At 42.4% G+C, this 18591-nt stretch overlaps 1 protein-coding gene across 8 annotated transcripts in view; it reads left to right on the top strand.

Annotated features, from left to right (window-relative positions):
* Positions 1–18591, top strand: part of celf5a (cugbp, Elav-like family member 5a) — a 200479-nt gene that overhangs the window by 94298 nt on the left and 87590 nt on the right. For all 8 annotated transcript variants that reach the window (XM_085152292.1, XM_085152295.1, XM_085152293.1 and 5 more), the window contains exon 3: positions 16618–16666. In XM_085152292.1, coding sequence (XP_085008418.1) covers positions 16618–16666 — 49 coding nt within the window. The remainder of the gene's footprint in view (positions 1–16617; positions 16667–18591) is intronic.

An 18591-nucleotide genomic window follows, 5' to 3' on the forward strand; every position in this document is an offset into this window, starting at 1 on the left:
GTTGACAGACAAAGCTAAATTTGTGTTAAGTGAATGTTTTTCTATTATAATAGGTTAGGGAACATCTGCTGACCTTATGTGGCACACGTCTTCTAAGTTTGCTGCATTTTTGGTCTCTTCCCAGCGCTTCTTGTCAGTAATCCCGGCAGATTAAACTCAAGTCTTTCTCATAGCTTACTAAGAATTACTTTAAGATGGAAACATACATTAATGAGGAGATCTTGTGACCTGAAACAGGGATGGCGTTACTGATGGTGTTTTCTAAACTGCCTGCGTGGGACTGATGCTACTGAGTTCAAACAGCAGTTTAATCAGGATTTTGTTTTCCTTTTTATGGGTATGAGGCTCAAAAGCTCAGTATCTGGCCAGGCTGAGCCATTCACTACTTCAGTGGCTGCGTTGATGTGTTTAGATATCTTAACTGTCCATCTGCCTTTGTCCTTTACCATGTAAACATTAACAACTTGTAAAATATACTGTAGCGGCACATGGGTCTCAGTAAAGTCACTGAAAAATTGATGGTAAGCGTAATGGATGCAGCCACTTAAAAAGATGATTCTTGGAGTCGATGGTAATTAATTAACGTACAGTAGCTGTTTTCTGAGGATCTCCAGTTGACCCCCAGGGGCTGACATGCTATATAAATGTCATGACTCACAGTGACAAGAGGAAGAGGATGAGCCTTGATGGGCCAATGAGTAATTAAAGTTAGTGTAGAAAATGAACTAAATCTCAACTGTTGACACTGTTTAAACATCTTCATATTTAATCCTGACAGTAATGCCAGTCACACTCTTGGCCAGGATCCGTAATGGATAGCCACACGACAAAAATCAAGCTTCAGCGCCAGTGGTAGGTTTTCTGAAAAATGTGTCCTCAAGATGACGTATAAGCATTGATGGAGTGAAAGTGGGTGGCTTAAGATCCTCTCAGACATGCTTGCTCTGGTAACCAAGTCTTCTTCTGAACTCATGGCGTGAGTGTGAATATGTAGGCATACAGGTGTTTATACAAATTCATAAATGAAAAAGTTTCTCCTACGAATCAATGGTTTTGCTACTGTACGATGTGGATGGATGTCTGTGGCGTTAAAGAAGGCCTTAAGTTGGATCGATCTTTGAACTGCGAGTGAGAAGAAGATCATTTACAAAATGCAAAAGCATGAGTACAGTTGTGACACAAAGACTGCAAGGAACCAAATAGTTTGGAGGAAGATTAAGGAAGTTAAAGGAAGGTGTGTAGCAACACTCCATAATGATCTGTACTTTAAAACTAAGATGCACCACTCTGCTTGTAAACACATTATATTCAGACTTCTGTTCTTTCATTGTTCTCGTGCATTTATCAGTAGACACACACAAAGACACAGACACACACTGGTAGCAGAAGAATGTAAAACATGAAGACCTTGAAGGCATTTTAAACCATGGCTGTCCTACTGTCCTGCAGGCTAACCTCCAGCAGCCCTGGCGATGTAGTGTCAGCAATGACATTGGGATTCTATTAGCAGGTTGTGCAAGGTGCTGGCCCCCTGCCCTGTGGTAAGACCTACCATTGATCTGTCATGGGAGATGGCTGCTCTCCGCTCCCCACTCCCATAGGGCTCAATTTGAACCTTTCCAAAACCCAGGACTGAACCCTCTGCTTGAAATCTACCTGGGGAGCAGAGGGAGAGAGGAGCAGAGAGCTCAAGGTCAGGCGTGACATCGGTGTGCAGATAAAGACCACTTGGTATGGTCGACACGGACCATAATGGCCAGTGAAAAGTGAGGTTATTTGTTATCGATTCCCAATGAGGGAAATCACCAGGTCTATATAACGCTGTTTATGGCTGGGCAGTGTATGTGTGTGTTCGGCAGGGCGGGGGGGTCGATGTGAGGCCAAGCGAACCTTCTGAAGGACGGACGAAGGAATGAAAGTCTTTTCTCTTTCCTTTGCTCTCTCTAACCTTCTGTTTTGAATGAGTGCATAGTGATCTGCTTTCCCAGCCAGCCTCATTTGTATTTTTACTGAATTACCCCGGATGCGCAACCTGAACCCACTTAAGCATGTCACTTAGCGTTTGTTGAAGTTAGCCTAGACACGGCCCTCATCAGGTTTCAATGAGGGAGGCTGCGGCTAAGTGGCCACTTGTCATGTTTATTTATTTCATTTTTCCAGTTTCCCACATGATGCCGATGTTTACTGTCCAAGCTGTTTAAAAAGAAAAGCAAGACAAGAGGGAGAGACGTAGCTGATGAACAACGTATAAGCGCCATACCGTGTCATGATGGTTCATAAACTTCTGCTCGTAACTTTTCTAAACCGCTGCTTTAGCGTGGTAGGATTGAGCATGTTCTCTTTAAGTGTAGATGGAGGTTTAATATGCCGGAGAGGAGGTGTTTGAATAATCTTGAATAAAATGTGTTTACATATAGTCATAGAGTCTTTTAATCCTTTTTGACTCACACAATATGAAGCAACACTGAGGAACACAGGGGTGTATGTGAATTAACAGTGTGAAAGTACAAACAGAACAGAATATTGAAATTGCCCCCACGGGCGATGCTCGTGTGTGCTGTGGCAGCGAGACACTTCCTGGTGCTGCTCCATTTTATATGTATGAAAATCTCTCACGGATCCATGATATACATTATAGATGAGGGCTCCCATTCTGCACTCCAGTCACTGGAGCAGAATTTTCCATGATATGCACCCCCACCGACACCACCGCCACTGCCGCCCACTCCTCTCCTCGCTTTCTCTCATTTCACTCTCTCTCCATTCATTTCTCCTTCCATATGCCCTCCCATTGGAACATTGTTTCATCCCTCACCAGTTTCCTTTCATCCCTCTCCAGCCCTTTGGTCTCTTATCATTTTATCCTTCCATAAGTCAAATCTTACGTCTTTACTTCCACTCATCCACCCTTCCTTCTTTCACTTGTGCCTCCCCTCCCCCCATACCATGGAACAAGCAAGTGAGCACAGAACATGTGACCGGAGAGGTGGGAGCCTGCCCGGCCTCTCCCTGCGGTGCCACCATACGTTGATTTGTCTCCTCCGGTTCCATATTGATTTTGTTTTAAACAAGGGAAAAATACAAGAAGAATGAGGTGCCAAAGGTGATGTGAAATGGAAAAAAAATAAAATAAAAAGTGAAAAGGGGAAAAGGGAGGGAGGGGGGGGGGGAGAAGAACAGGAAAGAGAAAAGAGGAAAGTGTTTCTATGTATCAAATCTATGAGTCGGGTCCCAGGTGGTGCTAGGGTATTATCAAGAGAGACTCAAAAAGAAGGGAACAGAAGTGGAAAGAGACTCCTTTATTTAAAAATCTCTTTTTTTATTCCGCCCGTTTACTTTGTGCTTGCAAAATGAGTCCTGGGGTCGGCTATGTGGCAAATGCATCTCATTCTACGTCATGGTACAGTTCCTGCCTTAAAATGATTCTCTGCTTAGTTCAATTTAAGTTGTGCGCAGAATAATCGATCCCCCCATTAATTCTACTTAGCTGAGCTTCACAGTACAAGCCTGGGCTTGACTGGTCCACCAAGGCCAGTGCTGCTGAATGGCTGACCTTTACACGGCTCGGACTGCCATTGATTTTCAGCAGGACTTATTTCATGAACTGGGGGTTGGGATGGGGCGCCCAGATGAAGATGAACTATGAGGTAAAATCACTTCTTTGGCCCTTTCCATTTTCTGTGCACTCTCCTCTCCCCTATTGCTTTCTTTTTTTTCTCTGTCCTCGTTACTTTGGAATAAGCACTGTAAACCATATTGGCTGAGGACTGTGGGCGCTATGAGAGCAAATAAAGTGTCGCCTCTGTGGACCCCCGCCCCACCCAACTCCACCACTGCCATGAGTTACGAGCCCACGCTCCAACCCTCGTCTTGATGTGTTTGTGTGTGTGTGTGTGTGTGTGAGCGTGTTTTCATATCTTTGTGGGACCAAAAATTGGACATTTACTGTACTTATGGGGACCAAAATCCCCACAAGTTTGAAGTCATTTTTGAGACTCAAAATGTGTTTTTTCTGGGTTATGGTTAGGTATAGGATAAGGGTTAGGCATTCATTTTTTATGTTTATGGTTAAGGTAAGTGGCCAGGGAAAGCATTATGTCAATTGGATGTGCCCACAAGATATGAATACCCGACGTGTGTGTGTCTGTGCTTTAGGTTCACTTGTGAGTATCTTTGCATTCATTTTCTGTCCATGCTTGAGTGTATGTAGGTTACATCCTTAAGTGCTTTTAGATCGCTCTCTGAGTGACATTGTCCCTTGGTATTAACACTCAAGAATAAATGCAAAGCGGCATGTGAACTAGTCTTAGTGCTCACAGGACTGGCATTAAAAAGAAAGAAGTGAGAAAAACAATGCTGACCTAATGGCTTGACACATCATCCATGTTACAAGAGCAGGAAGATGAGAGAAGAAAAGAGAATGCGGCTCAAATCTAAAGTATATTTTTTTATGATTTAAACATTAGGTACTGAACAGTGGTAAATATTTAAGTGTCTGATTTTTTTAGACAGATGCGTGCAGATAAACACAACACCAGCGAACAATATAGTAATTGATGAACGTTAAACCACCAAGGAAGAAAAGCGTAGTAGGCTTCTGTTCTTTTTCTCCAGTTCATGCAGAGTGCACTGAATGTCTCCCTTTCTCCCTTGCCCTCTCTCTCCGCACCTCTTCCTCCTCTTGGCCTGCAAGAGCTGTATATCAGTGACTGTTGACTGTAAAAAAAACATATTCAAATTTAATACCTGCTCATGAATACATGCACGAATACAAAAATCCCTGGGCAGAGGGAGGCATGAGAAGCAAGTGAAGTCATGGTCTGTAGATGCTGCTGTAAAAATGGAGGAGGATACGTTATGAGGTTAGCGGTGGGGATGGCAGGGGGGAAGATGCGTAGCATTTCGATGCTCAAAGTAAGGCATCGTAACTGGACAACTGAATCTCTCACTGAAGCTTAATTCCTTTACACCTCTGTAGATGTGAAAGAGAACTGTCTTTACCATGAAATATTATCAAAGCTAACATATGCTTTTCTTTTCTTATTTACCCTGGTCATTTAATGGCCAGTTAGACACTCTGCATTGTTATTTTTAGAATCAGAGCCCAAAATGGACACCAGCCAGCACAACCTAGATGCACACCCCCAGTGGCACAGGACAACCAGTCACACAGCAATCCCTACCCCTAGCACCCGCGCCAACCCTGGAAGATTAAGTTGCACCCACCACACCCAGAAAACTAGGGGCAGGGACACAGCAGCGAACCTGCAGGGAAGACTTCCCCACACAGGGCAGCACAGAGTAGGGGGCAGACCAGAGGAAGGAGAAAAGAAAGGGAGATTTTTGGTGACCCTCCACCAAAGGCGGAATTGTCTAGGTGTCACACCTCAGGCAGCATCTAGCTGTTTGGAAGGTATACTCGTGGCTGGAAAGAAAACCCTAAATACCTGTGTCAGTTTAGCTCGAATCTTTGGCAGAATTTACAGTTCTTGTGATTCTGGGGCAAATACTTCACAGTTGTTTGCATTGAAAATTGGGGTTAATGATATTCTGAAATAATGTGCAATACACAGACATGTGTGCTTTGTTTCATAGGTCTTTCACTGGGTTTCAGTGCAGTTTAAGGAAACAAAAGAACAAAAGCAATACCCAAAGAATGAATGTAATGCACCGGGCCAGTCTGGACAAAAAAACACTTGGAGCCCTCGTCACTTTTTTGTAATTTAGTTCTTTAGCTGTTGTGATAACCACCCCATAGCCTCAAAGAACATATTCGTCTATGTGTTGAAAAACACAAATCCCTCATCCTCGGTTCCAAGCCACAGCTCACTCTGCAGTGCAACTTTTCCCTGCAGCACCTCCTTGTCTTTAAACCTGAATCTATGCCTCTTTCTAAACTGTGTACAGAACATGACAAAATTTCTCTTATTCCCGCAGCGTCCAAAATTTTGACAGAATTTAGACGCAGGCACACATGCTGAACACTGCCCCAAACTCCATTTACTCACCCACTTCAAACCTTACCATTGAAATAAGCCACACAAGGCCTTAGGAGGCAGTGAGGAGTGGGAGTTGGCAAAGACACTTCCAATGTGTTTTCCGCTCCAGTGCTTCTTGTTCTCACTTCGTCAGAGTGTGTTTGCTGCAGATTTGGAGAAATGGCGAGAGGTCAGGCCAGTGTGCTGCTTGTCTGGCCCCCGGGTTCTGTGCAGTTCAAGGTTGAAGCTGACACAGTGAGAGGGGTCTTTGTGTTTATTTAGCAAACAATTTCACCGTGTTGTAGCCTCAGACTTGAGGGGAGGAAGGAAAGGAGGAGGAGGCGAGAGAGGCTAGAAGACAGGCCGGTTCCCTTTGTGTGGTGCTGAATGCGCTTATAGACAAGCAAGGATTTTCTCTAAGTGTCAGGATGAAACATAAGCAGGCTTTGCAGCCAAGGGCTGGAGTGGTGGGAGAGTGATGGGACCAGGAGAAGTCGCAGGTGACAGAGTGCTGTGTGTGTGCATGTGTGTGTGTGTGAAACACGGGGTATTGATATGCTGGGAATGAAGCTTGGAGCAGATGGACAGAGCAGGCTGGATCTATGTCGATCCTGTGAGTTCTGGCTCCTTGTCACAATCCGGCCTTTGATGGACTAACACAAAAACATACACATGTACCAGGCAACTGTGCCCAGTTGAGATTTTACCAACTTGATAAGAATCCTATTCAGTTGCAAATGGTTGATCATTCTATCGTTAATAACCATTGTGTCATACTGCGAGAAGACCAGCGGAGACTTACTATGGTTCATCAGAGAAACCCTCAGGATTCAGGCAGGAGGGCATTTATACTGAAAGGAAGGGCGAATCGGAGTTAAAGGAGGATGTACTAAGATTCTTCTGAAAACAAAATCAGTTAAAGAAAGTCTTGTTAAGCTCTCTTCATTTGCAGATTGGGTTCGTTCATTGGTCTGTTTCATTTCCAGATTCTATTTTTTTAGCCTGTCTCACTGTTTCTGGCTCCTCTCACACCTTTCTCCAAAGCAAAGCCAACATGCTTGGCGCTGTCCCTGTCTAAGTCCCTCCTTCCATCTATCTCTATCCTCCTCTGGTTTCACCTTCTGCTGTTCCCCTCTTTTTCTGTGAAGGGTAGCATAGGGAGTGGAGGAAAAATGCAGGTGCCGGTGAATTTCTAATAGGCAATCATAGTGCTCAGGACAAGATTTCTACTGGAGGTCTTGGGACCATTAAAGAAACGTCAACTCGGCATAGGTATGCCAAGAATTATGAGTCAGTGGGCAGACAACACTTTCTGGCACCTATTGGTCAGAGCAGCAGGCCGTAATCTGTCACAATCCTGGAGTTGCTGTGACAGCAGCAGGAGCATTCTGGGCTCAACACAGAGGGTAAAGGAAACATGCAGGAAACATGCAGCTCAGGATGTGTGTGTGCATCAGTGTGCGTGCAATTGGATGGATAGGAGCATTTGCGAGATTTGCAGAACACAGATGCCATAACATATTTGGTACATTTAGGCTTCTATTAACAAACCTAAATGTTTTCAGAATAAAGTCATGGCTTCAAGAGCAGATATTCAGTGTCTGTTTCATTGCCTGAAACATAGCACAGACACGCCAAACGCTATAAAGCAGGGACAGGGCTGAGGGAGAAGTAACAGCAGCAAATCCAACACATGACCGGGGCTGCTTCAAGTAGTTTTTGCTATCTCTCCATATCAATAAATCAATAACATAATAATCAATAACATCTAATTAAATGAAAGAATGAATGAATGAGAGAATTTTTTTTTTTTTTTTTTTTTGTTATTAATGAAAATTCTGCTAGACGTAACACCATATGATCTAAATTGAAGTGCATGTGTAGTAGTGTGCTTGCATGTGAGCATCCAGGATGTGATTATCTACATCACTACCTTAGCTGTAACTCACTGATGGTCAGGAAAGATGTAATCTTCAAAGCAAATGTCAAAGCTGTGGCCAGATAGGAAACATGGCATCGGTGCATAAGGGCACCTTTAAGCATTAAAGCCTCACACAAGTCCGGATCTGTAATTCTGTCACGGCACATATCCTCCATCATTCCACTACTTCCTGCTCACTCCGGACCCTTTCTGTGGCGCATGCTGGGATTGGCATGATGTCGCCCTTCTGAAGCCACCGGGTTGGGTCTGTCGTCGCGATCTTATCTTTCTAAGGACAGTTCCTCAAAATGAACTGAAGAGAGTAAACCACATGAAACAGCGAGCAGAATAAAAAAGAGAGGGATTCTGTCTGTGTGTGTGGGAGAGATGTGAGCCCACCAAAAGCTTAAGCCTCCAGTGTGCTGTGCAGATAAGATTCATTAGATAGGTTGGTAAATGCAAGAGAGAGGCAAAGCAAGGCAGAGAGAGAGAGCGAGCGAGCGAGAGAGGGAGAGATTGAGCTTGCTGCTGCTCCAGCATTTGTTGACACAGATTTACAATGAGTCTCCCACTGCTTCACGCATTACAGTAACACACCATGTCAATAGCTCTCTGGGCTAGAAAAGCAGCCATGCCAAAGATGTCTGGGAGTGATGCCCTTCCCCTGATAACCAAAGTGTGGCTCATAAGTCAGGACGTGTAGGAGAAGGCGGGGTGGGACATGAAAAAAATGTTTCTCTTTTCTGTTTTTAAACACCCAGCCCTCGCCCCACTCTTCTCTCGCAATCTCTCCATCTTCTCACTCATCTTTTCATTCGTTTTTGCTTTTCTGTCACTTCTCTAAGATCCTTTTCCTCCCCCTGTCTTTCCATCTCCCTGGGTCTCTTACTTTTCTCCCCTTCTGTTTCTCTTTATCTCTTGGACGCCCCGCTACAGGCTCAGTAGGACAGGATTTAGGCATTAGCTCAATCCCCCTATCTACTCCCCCTCATGATTGCACACTGTTTCTATCACCCACATACCCAAGTCCAGTGCACAAGTCTTGTAGGACTCAGAGTCTCTCATACAAATACTGTTAGAGAGCTTATACTCCACAAGGCAGGAAGACATAATCAACTAGACGGACAAGCGTGGCGTGAAAGCGAGCATGCCTGTGCAGAGGGTTTGAATAGTAATAAGGAAACTCAGAGGTGGATGGTGAGATTTTTATATGGTATTTTGGGCTAATTAGACTCTTTACTGAAGTAATAAAGAGTCCGATCAGAACCAACACATCCACGCCATGCGTGTCTGCTGAGTCATGGGGCGCCACAAATGAGGTAGTTCTGATGTGTGGCATTCACCTTCATGAAATCTTGATGAGAGCCGAGTTCTGTTGTCTGTGTAATGAGGGCTGTAGCAGGCAGACAGCTGGCCAACCACTTCAGCTACTAAAGCTATGATAATAGAGAGGGTTGGAAAGTCTTTTGGAAAGCATTCGGTAGATGGACTTCAGGCTGTTTCTGGGAGGCAGTTAGTGTTTTGGGGGAAGAAATAAACAGGAACTTGGATGGCATCAGACAACAGAAGGTCTAATGGTCTTAATCAGAGATGTTGTAGTGGTGCTAGTGGTTATGGTACTACAGATTGCACATGTTCGTGAGTTAGCTGTGGCTTCATTGCTAATTGGTGTATTACAAGAAGAAGCATTCAGTGTAACAGATGGATATTAACAATTTTGTTCCAATATAAGTTGTTCAGCCTTTGTAAAAAAAAAGTAACACTTAATCATACAGCATAAGTACAGAGTAAAAACAAATTGCACTCTGAGCAGCAGTATACATGTTTATCTTTGAGTGCACCTCTACAAATGAAATCCTGCAAGAAAATCATAATAAAGCCTGTGTCTTATTTCTATTCAAAGTGAATGTAGATTTATGGAGTAGAACTTTTCTTGCTTACAAATCTGATACTGACTAGCTGAGGTCTGCAGGTGTCTGTCAGTCCATGTCAGTGCCTCGAGCTTTAAATCCTTTTGCTTCTGATAGGAATCCCAAAGCTTATAGTGGCTGCCATCTTCTCAGCACTGACTGATGCTTCTTATCAGGACCACCACACTGCTGCTGCCAGCACATTTCCACATATGGCTAAATTATAAATCATTTGCACAAACATTCTCCCTCATGCATTCAAACACATGTGAGCATTCACGCACAAGCAGTACAGGATGAGTATAGTGTAGGCAGCAATGCCTCATTCATTCCAAAGTGTAGTTATTAGTTAAATGCACATGAATATAAACCCATGCATGAAATTCTGTTTATTTAACTGTTTTTATTTAATCCGGTCTGATGTCACTAGTCATGTCTGGGCCTAAATTCCGCTGCAGGTCCATATATCAAACGATCACTGTGGCATTACTGAGAGTTGAAAAACTGTCTAAAGTCTTTCATCTTTAATAAAATGATCAGCGTTCTGCTCTACCGGGTGTAACAATTGAGTTTAACATCCAGGCATCCATGAAAATGGAATTTATGACATTTAACGGAGTTAGAAGTTAGTAGGAAGTTAGCTCGCTAGCTTCTATCTAAATACAATATAGCATGTCCTGACTGCGGGGTTTTGGAAACAAATTAAAACGTACAGCTCTGTTATCACTTCCAACATAAATGAAGACAGAAAACTAAACAGCAGTGACGTTTGTAGGGTTACTGAAGTTTGGCTAGCTGGTATATAATGATGTGCTACGTGACCGCTAGTGACACAGCTATGTTAGCATAATCTAAACAAGCCAACTTTTTTTCACTCGATAAAAGTTAACGTGAGTGTTCTCGGTGGTCAGGAACAAATGTAATCGCATGGCAGGATGCTGTAAAACAGGGGTGTCAAACTCAAATACACAGTGGGCCAAAATTCAAAACTGGAACAAAGTCGCAGGCTAACGTTAATATTTATTGAAATATATTTATTCCTCCAGATATAAGGATGAATCTTTTCTTATGGACTCAAACACGTTTTGCTGAAAAACTGAATATGGAACAAGCAAAGCTTAATACTAAACAATATATATATTAGCTGTATAATACCAGTAGGCCAGCTCTAATAGTAATTTGGTATGGCTTCGCGGGCCAAATGTAATTAGGTTGCGGGCCAAATTTGGCCCGCGGGCCAGAGTTTGACACCTATGCTGTAAAAGGACCAAACTTCAGCCAGGAGAACAACTGAGATAATCCATCCACAATACGAGGTTAGTCATTCATATACTGCTGCATGGGCTGGGCTGTAGTTACATCCTAAGGTTTTAAAAACTGAGCTTAAATAAATGATTAGTGGTAATAAAAGCCAACAGTGATCACTGACTGTTTTTAGGAGCTTTTTGAGATTAAATAGAAGAAAATACAAAACATTAAACATGTTAACAACACAAAAGCCATATGCAGACTACTATAGGCCCGGAAGTAGGATTCGTCACGTCATCCCTTAATGACCGGATTGCTATGCTTGATGACTGAGTTCATTTCCTGTTTTATTTTGGTAATGAGTTTCCCCTGCGTTTGGCTGTTTTCGCCTGCACCCAATCACATTTTTGTATGTAGGTAGTGTTGTCTCTGTCAGCTGGCGGTCTGGCTTTTTGCCCTTGTGCTCTTTCTGTGGCTATCTCTGGTGTCTTTGTATTGTTTTGTTCCTGGACTTAATAAGTGATTCTTATCTTTCATTCAAATATTCATTTTGTTTGCTACACTCATGAACTTTATATTTGGGTCCACACTTGCTAACATCCAACATCTAATGTATTTGAAATCACATACATTGTGTTATAGGCCCACGGTAATGGGAATATATCAAGAACTTGTGCTAATGGTTGGTGACAACAAGCAGGGCTTTCACTTTTTTATAAGTAAAATCTAATTTGTATTACACCTTTCAAGATAAACATGACAAAGTGCTTCCCCCAAGAATGCTACAGCATAAAAACAAAACTTAACCAAAACAAAAATGCACATAATTTATTACTATTGTGATTGCAACGAAGCACTTTTAAAGTGTAAAACATTACACAAAGGCTCTCTGCTGTCATGCTCTCTTCCTCTCTACGCTCTCCTTCCTACTGTATACAGTACAAATTTATTAGCTAGAGCCGGGGCCCCCGGACAGTCACCACTCAGCACTCCCTCAGATCAATAATTGGAAATATTAATTATATCAGATGAGACGGCCCAGTCGGAAGGGGGCTGTTTATGCTCCTGTTACTGAGCAGTACAGCAGTATGAGCTCTGATGGCCCACTAATGCGTATTAATGATCCCAGAACAAACATTACTCTATATTAAACTGGAACGAAAGCCAGAAGACATCACACATATTATATGGCTGTTAGAGTTATTTTATTGCAGCCCTGTAAGTAAGAGCTGTTGGATAACTGTTTCTAAAGGACTGCTTCTACTGAGGAATTGGCTTTTTAAAAAACAAGACGGGATTTACTGCAGTTTTATTTCTGTTTACTGTTCATGTTTTCGTGTATCTCTTTCATAAATATGAAAGTTCAAAATTTGCATTGTTTGCGGCTTGGAATCGCACCAGGTCTTGTGTTATTGTCTCTCCACAACACGTTCTCACTCCCAAAGCGTAACATTTTACGCTAGGTGACAAATCGTCAACATATTACGTTTTCGGCTACCCACCACGGTCCTAAATGACGACCTCGGCAAAATGAGGAAATATGAGAACCGTATGGACTCAATCTACACATGTTTGCTCTTTTTCTTCAAATCGCTTAGAAACACGCTATTTAACATAATTAAAGTCCTGGTTAAGCTCGGGAAAAAGGTTATGGTTAGGGCTAGGGATAAGGTTAGGTTTAGGGCTGGAATACAGGGCTGGAACGTCTATTACCGCAGAGCGTCATTGCACTGGATTTCGCCCATAACCCGCCGCGTACCATAAGAACGCCGCGGGACGTGACAAAACGTCGGCATGTTACGCCTCGGGAGTGAGAACGGGCTCCAACCACTGGCCGTCTCTGGGGTTTCACCGTTTAAAGAATTGGACTTTGTACTGCTCAATCCTGCTAAACTCTAGTTATGAACTTCCTCCTGTCACAGATAGTGCCAGCAGTAGACTTGAAATCCACCACACACCTGGCTGACAAAATCTCGACTATACATCCTTTGACTTTTGTGGTGAAATATAAAATCAGACACTCGAATGGCTCGATCCCAGAGGTGAATAGGGATTGCTTAAATAGAAACCGCACCTGTGTTAAAAAAGTGTGATATGGTACTTAGATATGTGTATCACTTTGTAACAGTATATGTAAAGAGATAGCTGACCATCAGTCCTGTAGACTAATGAACAGAGACAAACCAGCTGCCTAAGTGTGTATATTCCAGGCATAGTGCACACTACATTATGTTCTGCAAGCCCCGGGGTTTCCATCTGACCCTTCTCATAAAACAGCAACATACTAGTGTTAAAAGCGTTAATTCAACTGACTGCGGGCTTAACTGGGCAAATGAGGCGGTTCAATGAAAGCATATAGATTTGTCAAAGCCCTTAGAGCAACACAGTGTGTGGAATGGGAAATGGAGAAAGACCAGGGCGCTTACTGGGAAAACCAGAAACTCTTTTCGCTCGAGGTGGAATTCAAAGAATGTTAGCTAGTTTGAAGATCGTGAAGCAACTGATTGAAGCTTATTTATTGGCTTCAGTCAAACACGATCAGTTTACTTTCACAATCTCCTTGTAATAACCTCTAAGATTCAGAATAAGTAATGTAAAGAAAGAAGAAAGTCCCCATCTTTTCTTCCACACAGTTTAAAAAACATGTTTAGGACAGAAGGCACATGCATCAAACTTTTATTTAACAACGATTCTGTGGGAGATACAAAATCCATTAAATAAATCAAAATCTTGATTAATGCAGTATGTGGTTGGTTCCCCTTGTAGATCCTGTGATGCAAATAATAATGAACAAATTTAGAAAAAAAAAGAATATAAGAGACAAATTATTTGTGCTCCACAATATCAGACATATAGATATAGCGAGTTTCTCTCCCAGTATTTATTCACATTCAAAATGCATTTTCATCGTTTTGCCAATTATAATCGATGTCCCACAAATATGCAAACAGTACATTTGAGCAGAGGGTAGCCTAGGGAGGTAGGTGGTTAATTTGTGCTGTAAATATACAGTGTTTGTATAATGCAGGTGCTTTTTTTTACCTCTTTGTTTTGTCTTTTTGGGTTTTTTTCACAGTGTGTTTGAAAGTGAAAGGCAGGAAAGTGGAGTCAGAGCAGCAGAAATGGCACTCAGCAGAGAGGCAATCTTATCTAAGAGCTGCAGGCATCTTTTTCCTTCACTCTCTTTCTCCCTTCGGCGCTGTGCTTCTCTTACGACTTTCTCCATTTCTTCTTGTCGTTTTCCAAAATCTCACCTATTTTTTTTTTTTTTTTTGGTCTGGTATTTTCATTCGAGGCTCTAACTTGATCATTCCCAAATATTTATTAATAGATAAAAGAGAGAAAAGAATCAGTTACTGTTTCATTCTTTATTAGCATGTCAATAATCTGCGAGCTCCAGTCGTTGGCATAGTGAGAAAAGATGCCCTAAAGTAGCCGAGTTAATTAATGGTTTCCTTGGCAACACCAGTACTTAATAAATTTAACTTAAGTTACCTTGTCTGTGCATGTGTGAGCACGCTAATAGTACGGGTGTACAATTTGCACTTAATTTCTGCTGGAATTACACGATTTTCTTTATGTGTTCAAGGGAAATTTAACAAACTGAGAGCCATCAGCTGTGACTGTTCTGGACCATAATGCATTGCTCTCGGGCAAATAAATAGACCATTAAGCTGGCATGTTGGAGGCTGAACAGTAACTAGCTTTAGAGAACTGCCTCCCACACACAGGCACCCTGTAGAGATGGCTGAGATCATAGCATTGTAGAGCCACAGCCGTGGATTTGGCCTCCTCCATCATGCATTTGAACAAAAATCAACTGGCAGGATCGAAGCGTCTTTTGTCCGTTTGACACGTCAAAGGCAAATTCAAAGATTTCCTGTGTTGTTGCGAAGGAGCCGAGGGTTGTTAAGTTATCTGCGAATTTGTCTTGCGGCTGTTTCTTTCCCCGTTTCAGAGGTGTTTCTGTCTCGGAGGTTGCTTTGAACGTGTGCGATAGTATTGCGGTTGACTCTGTAATCTATCCGAACACGCTGTGGAGCAGTGCACCCCGTGGCTTGGCATTAGCATACCGTAGTGCTACTTTGCTCGTGTTATACAAGGAAAAGAAAGCACTTGTAGATGGATAGGGAGAGAGAGAGAGGAGCCACCCAAAACACGAGGAGCTGAAACCACAACCTTCACAAGGATAACATCCTCTCTGTTTTCCTACAAAGTCTTAGCTAGTTCTAGTTATTATTTACGATGGGTAAATTTATGGAATAATTTCAGCTAGGGAAGGTTACTCAGTTCCTCAAGGTGAAAATGGATACGTTTAGCACTTAATGAATCGGGCCTGGGCCTCTGCCCCATATATCAGCATGTTATTAAGACATTTTAAAATCCCATTATGGTGTTTCTCCTTGAACATGTCATGCTTTTATTGGACTGCCCTGTCTTTAAATCTGACCTTTTCAGCCCTGTTCTGGAATTGAACGAGAAGGAAAAAAGATACATGACAGGACGATGGTTCAAAATATACATATCTGGCTATAAAACTATCAGCACATGGCGGTTTCTTAGTCATTTGACTGCAACACCAGGAATGACAAGTGGTCTTAAATAGCAGCTACAAATGGTTCAAGGGGTTGCTTTTATATTGCAGTAATCTTGTTACACGTTTGGGCTATTTGTGGTCTCATTTTTTTAATCCAGTCTTTTTGTTCTCACAGTTGTTGCCTCAGTCAAAGTAGGGTGTGATGCTGGCATTTTGACGTATGCAGATAAATCATCTTATGAGCTTTACGCTCTGCTGCCGTACATATACACATCATATGCACAGGTGGGTGTATAACCAGCATGTAAGACTCATATATTCAATTTAAAAACAGCTGCTGCTGTAACAAACATTTTGGGAATCATAGTTCCATCTCTCACCCTTCTTCCAAACAAATCTGCCAAAGTCGGGCAAAACTGTTCAGCTTGAACAACAATAATGAAAAAAGAAGGAGGTAAGATTGGGGAAGGAGGAGAGCGTGACACAAAGGCTGTGATGACAGAGGCATCTAATCCAGGCAATGCCATTCTTATCAGGGTCCAGTGGATTAGAGTGAGCCTTCTAACCAGAGAATCCTTCCCAGCCAGACACTCTCCACAGCCCAAGGGCCTGGATCAATAGGCCTGCATTGATCTCTCTCCTCCTGTGGCTGGATTCACTTTTATTAGGACTGCCTTGGTCTCTCTCACTTAGACACACATATGCAGCCCTTCAACTTCTCCATGCAGCCGCCATGAAAAATCCCAAATAGGATTGGGTGTGTGTGTGTGTGTGTGTAAATGGGAGCTTAGATTGTTTTGTTTTCACTAAGTAGCCAGCTCCAGAAACACTACAGTATCAAGTTGACTCAGCTGTATGATGGTGTTTAGGTTGCCTCCGCAGCCACGGCACTTTGATCAGTATTGCAGAGTAGCTATTCATATGGGAACTTGACATCCCTGGTTTGTGGCCTTCTGTTGTAGCAACGCCAGGCCAAGTCGCCACCTCTAACCTCGCTGACACTCTTTCTTTTCTCTCTTCCAGATGACTCGCCCCATCCAGGTGAAACCAGCTGACAGCGAGAGCCGTGGAGGTAGTTGTCTTCTTTTCTTCATCATTTATTCACATCCTTCTTTTTCATCTGCCTTATCTAGGCTAATTCTCTTCATTTCTTCCCCTCTGATCTCATCTGTTCCACTGCTCTAAATGCAATAATAATAACACTCTTCTTTTGTCCTATCCCACTTCCCTTTCCTTCTTGTTGTTGCACTTCTATTCAGTATGGGAGCAATTTGAACAAAACGTAACCAAATTATGTGAATGTAGATTTAAAAGACTGGGTGACATCAAACAGGAAGTTTGATGTAATCTTGACTTGACTGTATGTCACCAGGTTTGCAGCAATTTGTAATTTTTTGTTGTTTTTTTTACTGATAGTAATTCAAATACTGGATTTATGGATTAATCTCTCATGCGTACGCTTTTTTTGATTAAAGAATGTTTCACTGATGTGGTGAGCTCTGCCCATCTCTCTTTCCCTGTTTCCTGTTGTGAACACATTATTATTACACTGTAATTTAGATAGTTATTAGAATCAGTACTGGAACCGTAGCCATTGCAACGATCCAGTTAAAACCCACACTGCTTGATCTTGTGCATTTGAATCACAAGACTAAATAGCATAGACAGGAAAAATGGAGCAGAAGCTTGTTCAGCTTGCCAAACAATCAATAAATGTGCAGGGATCTTGCCAAGATCCTCATTATTTGGCCTTAATTCTGTCCTCTTTGATCTCTCCCATATTTGGAGGCTTTTATGTACTCACTGTCTCTCTGCATATATGTTAATGGGATGCAGAGGCATCCTTCAAGTCAGTGGCAGAAACAACAAAACCTCACTGTTATTATTTGGTGTGCATCTCATCTCGTGTCACCACGTAACAAAGCAAGTTCCTTTTTGTTATTTAAAGGAGGGATGCTGTTCAGTATTTGTCATCCTGGTGCAAAGAGAGAGGTTTGGATGGTTAAAACAGAGGCAGAGAAAATGCAAAAATGATGCCAAATGTGTGCAGCTGCTGTGCAGCACTTCTGAGGCTTTACCTAAAAACCCCTGCCTGTTTTGGGTGAATTAGGATTGCTGGCCACTTGGCTGCCTGTCACATGCACAATCTTCAAAGGACAGCATAACCCCTTGAGATGAATGGAGGAAAGGCCAATAAAGATCACTGTCAGTCCCCCATGCTTTCATTGTTCGTTCTTTCTTTCTTTCTTTCTTTCTTTCTTTCTTTCTTTCTTTCTTTCTTTCTTTCTTTCTTTCTTTCTTTCTTTCTTTCTTTCTTTCTATGCTATCCTCCCTCTTTCTCTAAAACACTTACAGGAGTGGTGAGACAAGCACAAGGGTCTTGTGCTGTCAAGATTGATGTCCCCTATAGCTCCATTGATTTTGCCATTGTGGTGCTGTGTGTCCACATTAACAATGACACTCAGCTGTCTCTTTACTTGGTTGTGAGTAGCTGGGTTTAGAGCTCCCAGGGCACTTTGGTCAGTATGGGGTCTTCTTAGTGGCTGGCCGTGGGGACCCCGCTGAGGAACAAATGAGTGCTGGAACAGACCTGAGAGTCGCACATCATCTTAAATGAACAGGTCAGAGTGCCACCACAGGGGCAATCAAACACAAGCGTGACTTTAACAGGTTAGGACAGAAGTGAAAGCGGGGAGACGTAGTTTGTGGGGAGGGGAACGATCTGACTGTCATTTTAAAATCTGCTGTTCTTCTAGTCTGCTGTCCTGAATTCTTTCCTTTGTAATTACTGGCAAAGATAATTTATGTTAGCTAATAGCCTGTGTTATGCCCTACTTTCACAAGCTTTAGCATCTTATTCGCTGTAATTCTGATTTTCTCAGTAATCGCTGCTAAATTTAACTACCTTCAATATTATTATTATTTGTTTTTTGTGCTTATCTGCCTGCCTTCACCGTCCAGATCAGTAACTTCTAGAGTATAAATCAACCCAGTGTA

This window comes from Neolamprologus multifasciatus, chromosome 23, assembly GCF_963576455.1.
Source record: "Neolamprologus multifasciatus chromosome 23, fNeoMul1.2, whole genome shotgun sequence".
In the NCBI taxonomy this organism is placed as follows: domain Eukaryota; kingdom Metazoa; phylum Chordata; class Actinopteri; order Cichliformes; family Cichlidae; genus Neolamprologus; species Neolamprologus multifasciatus.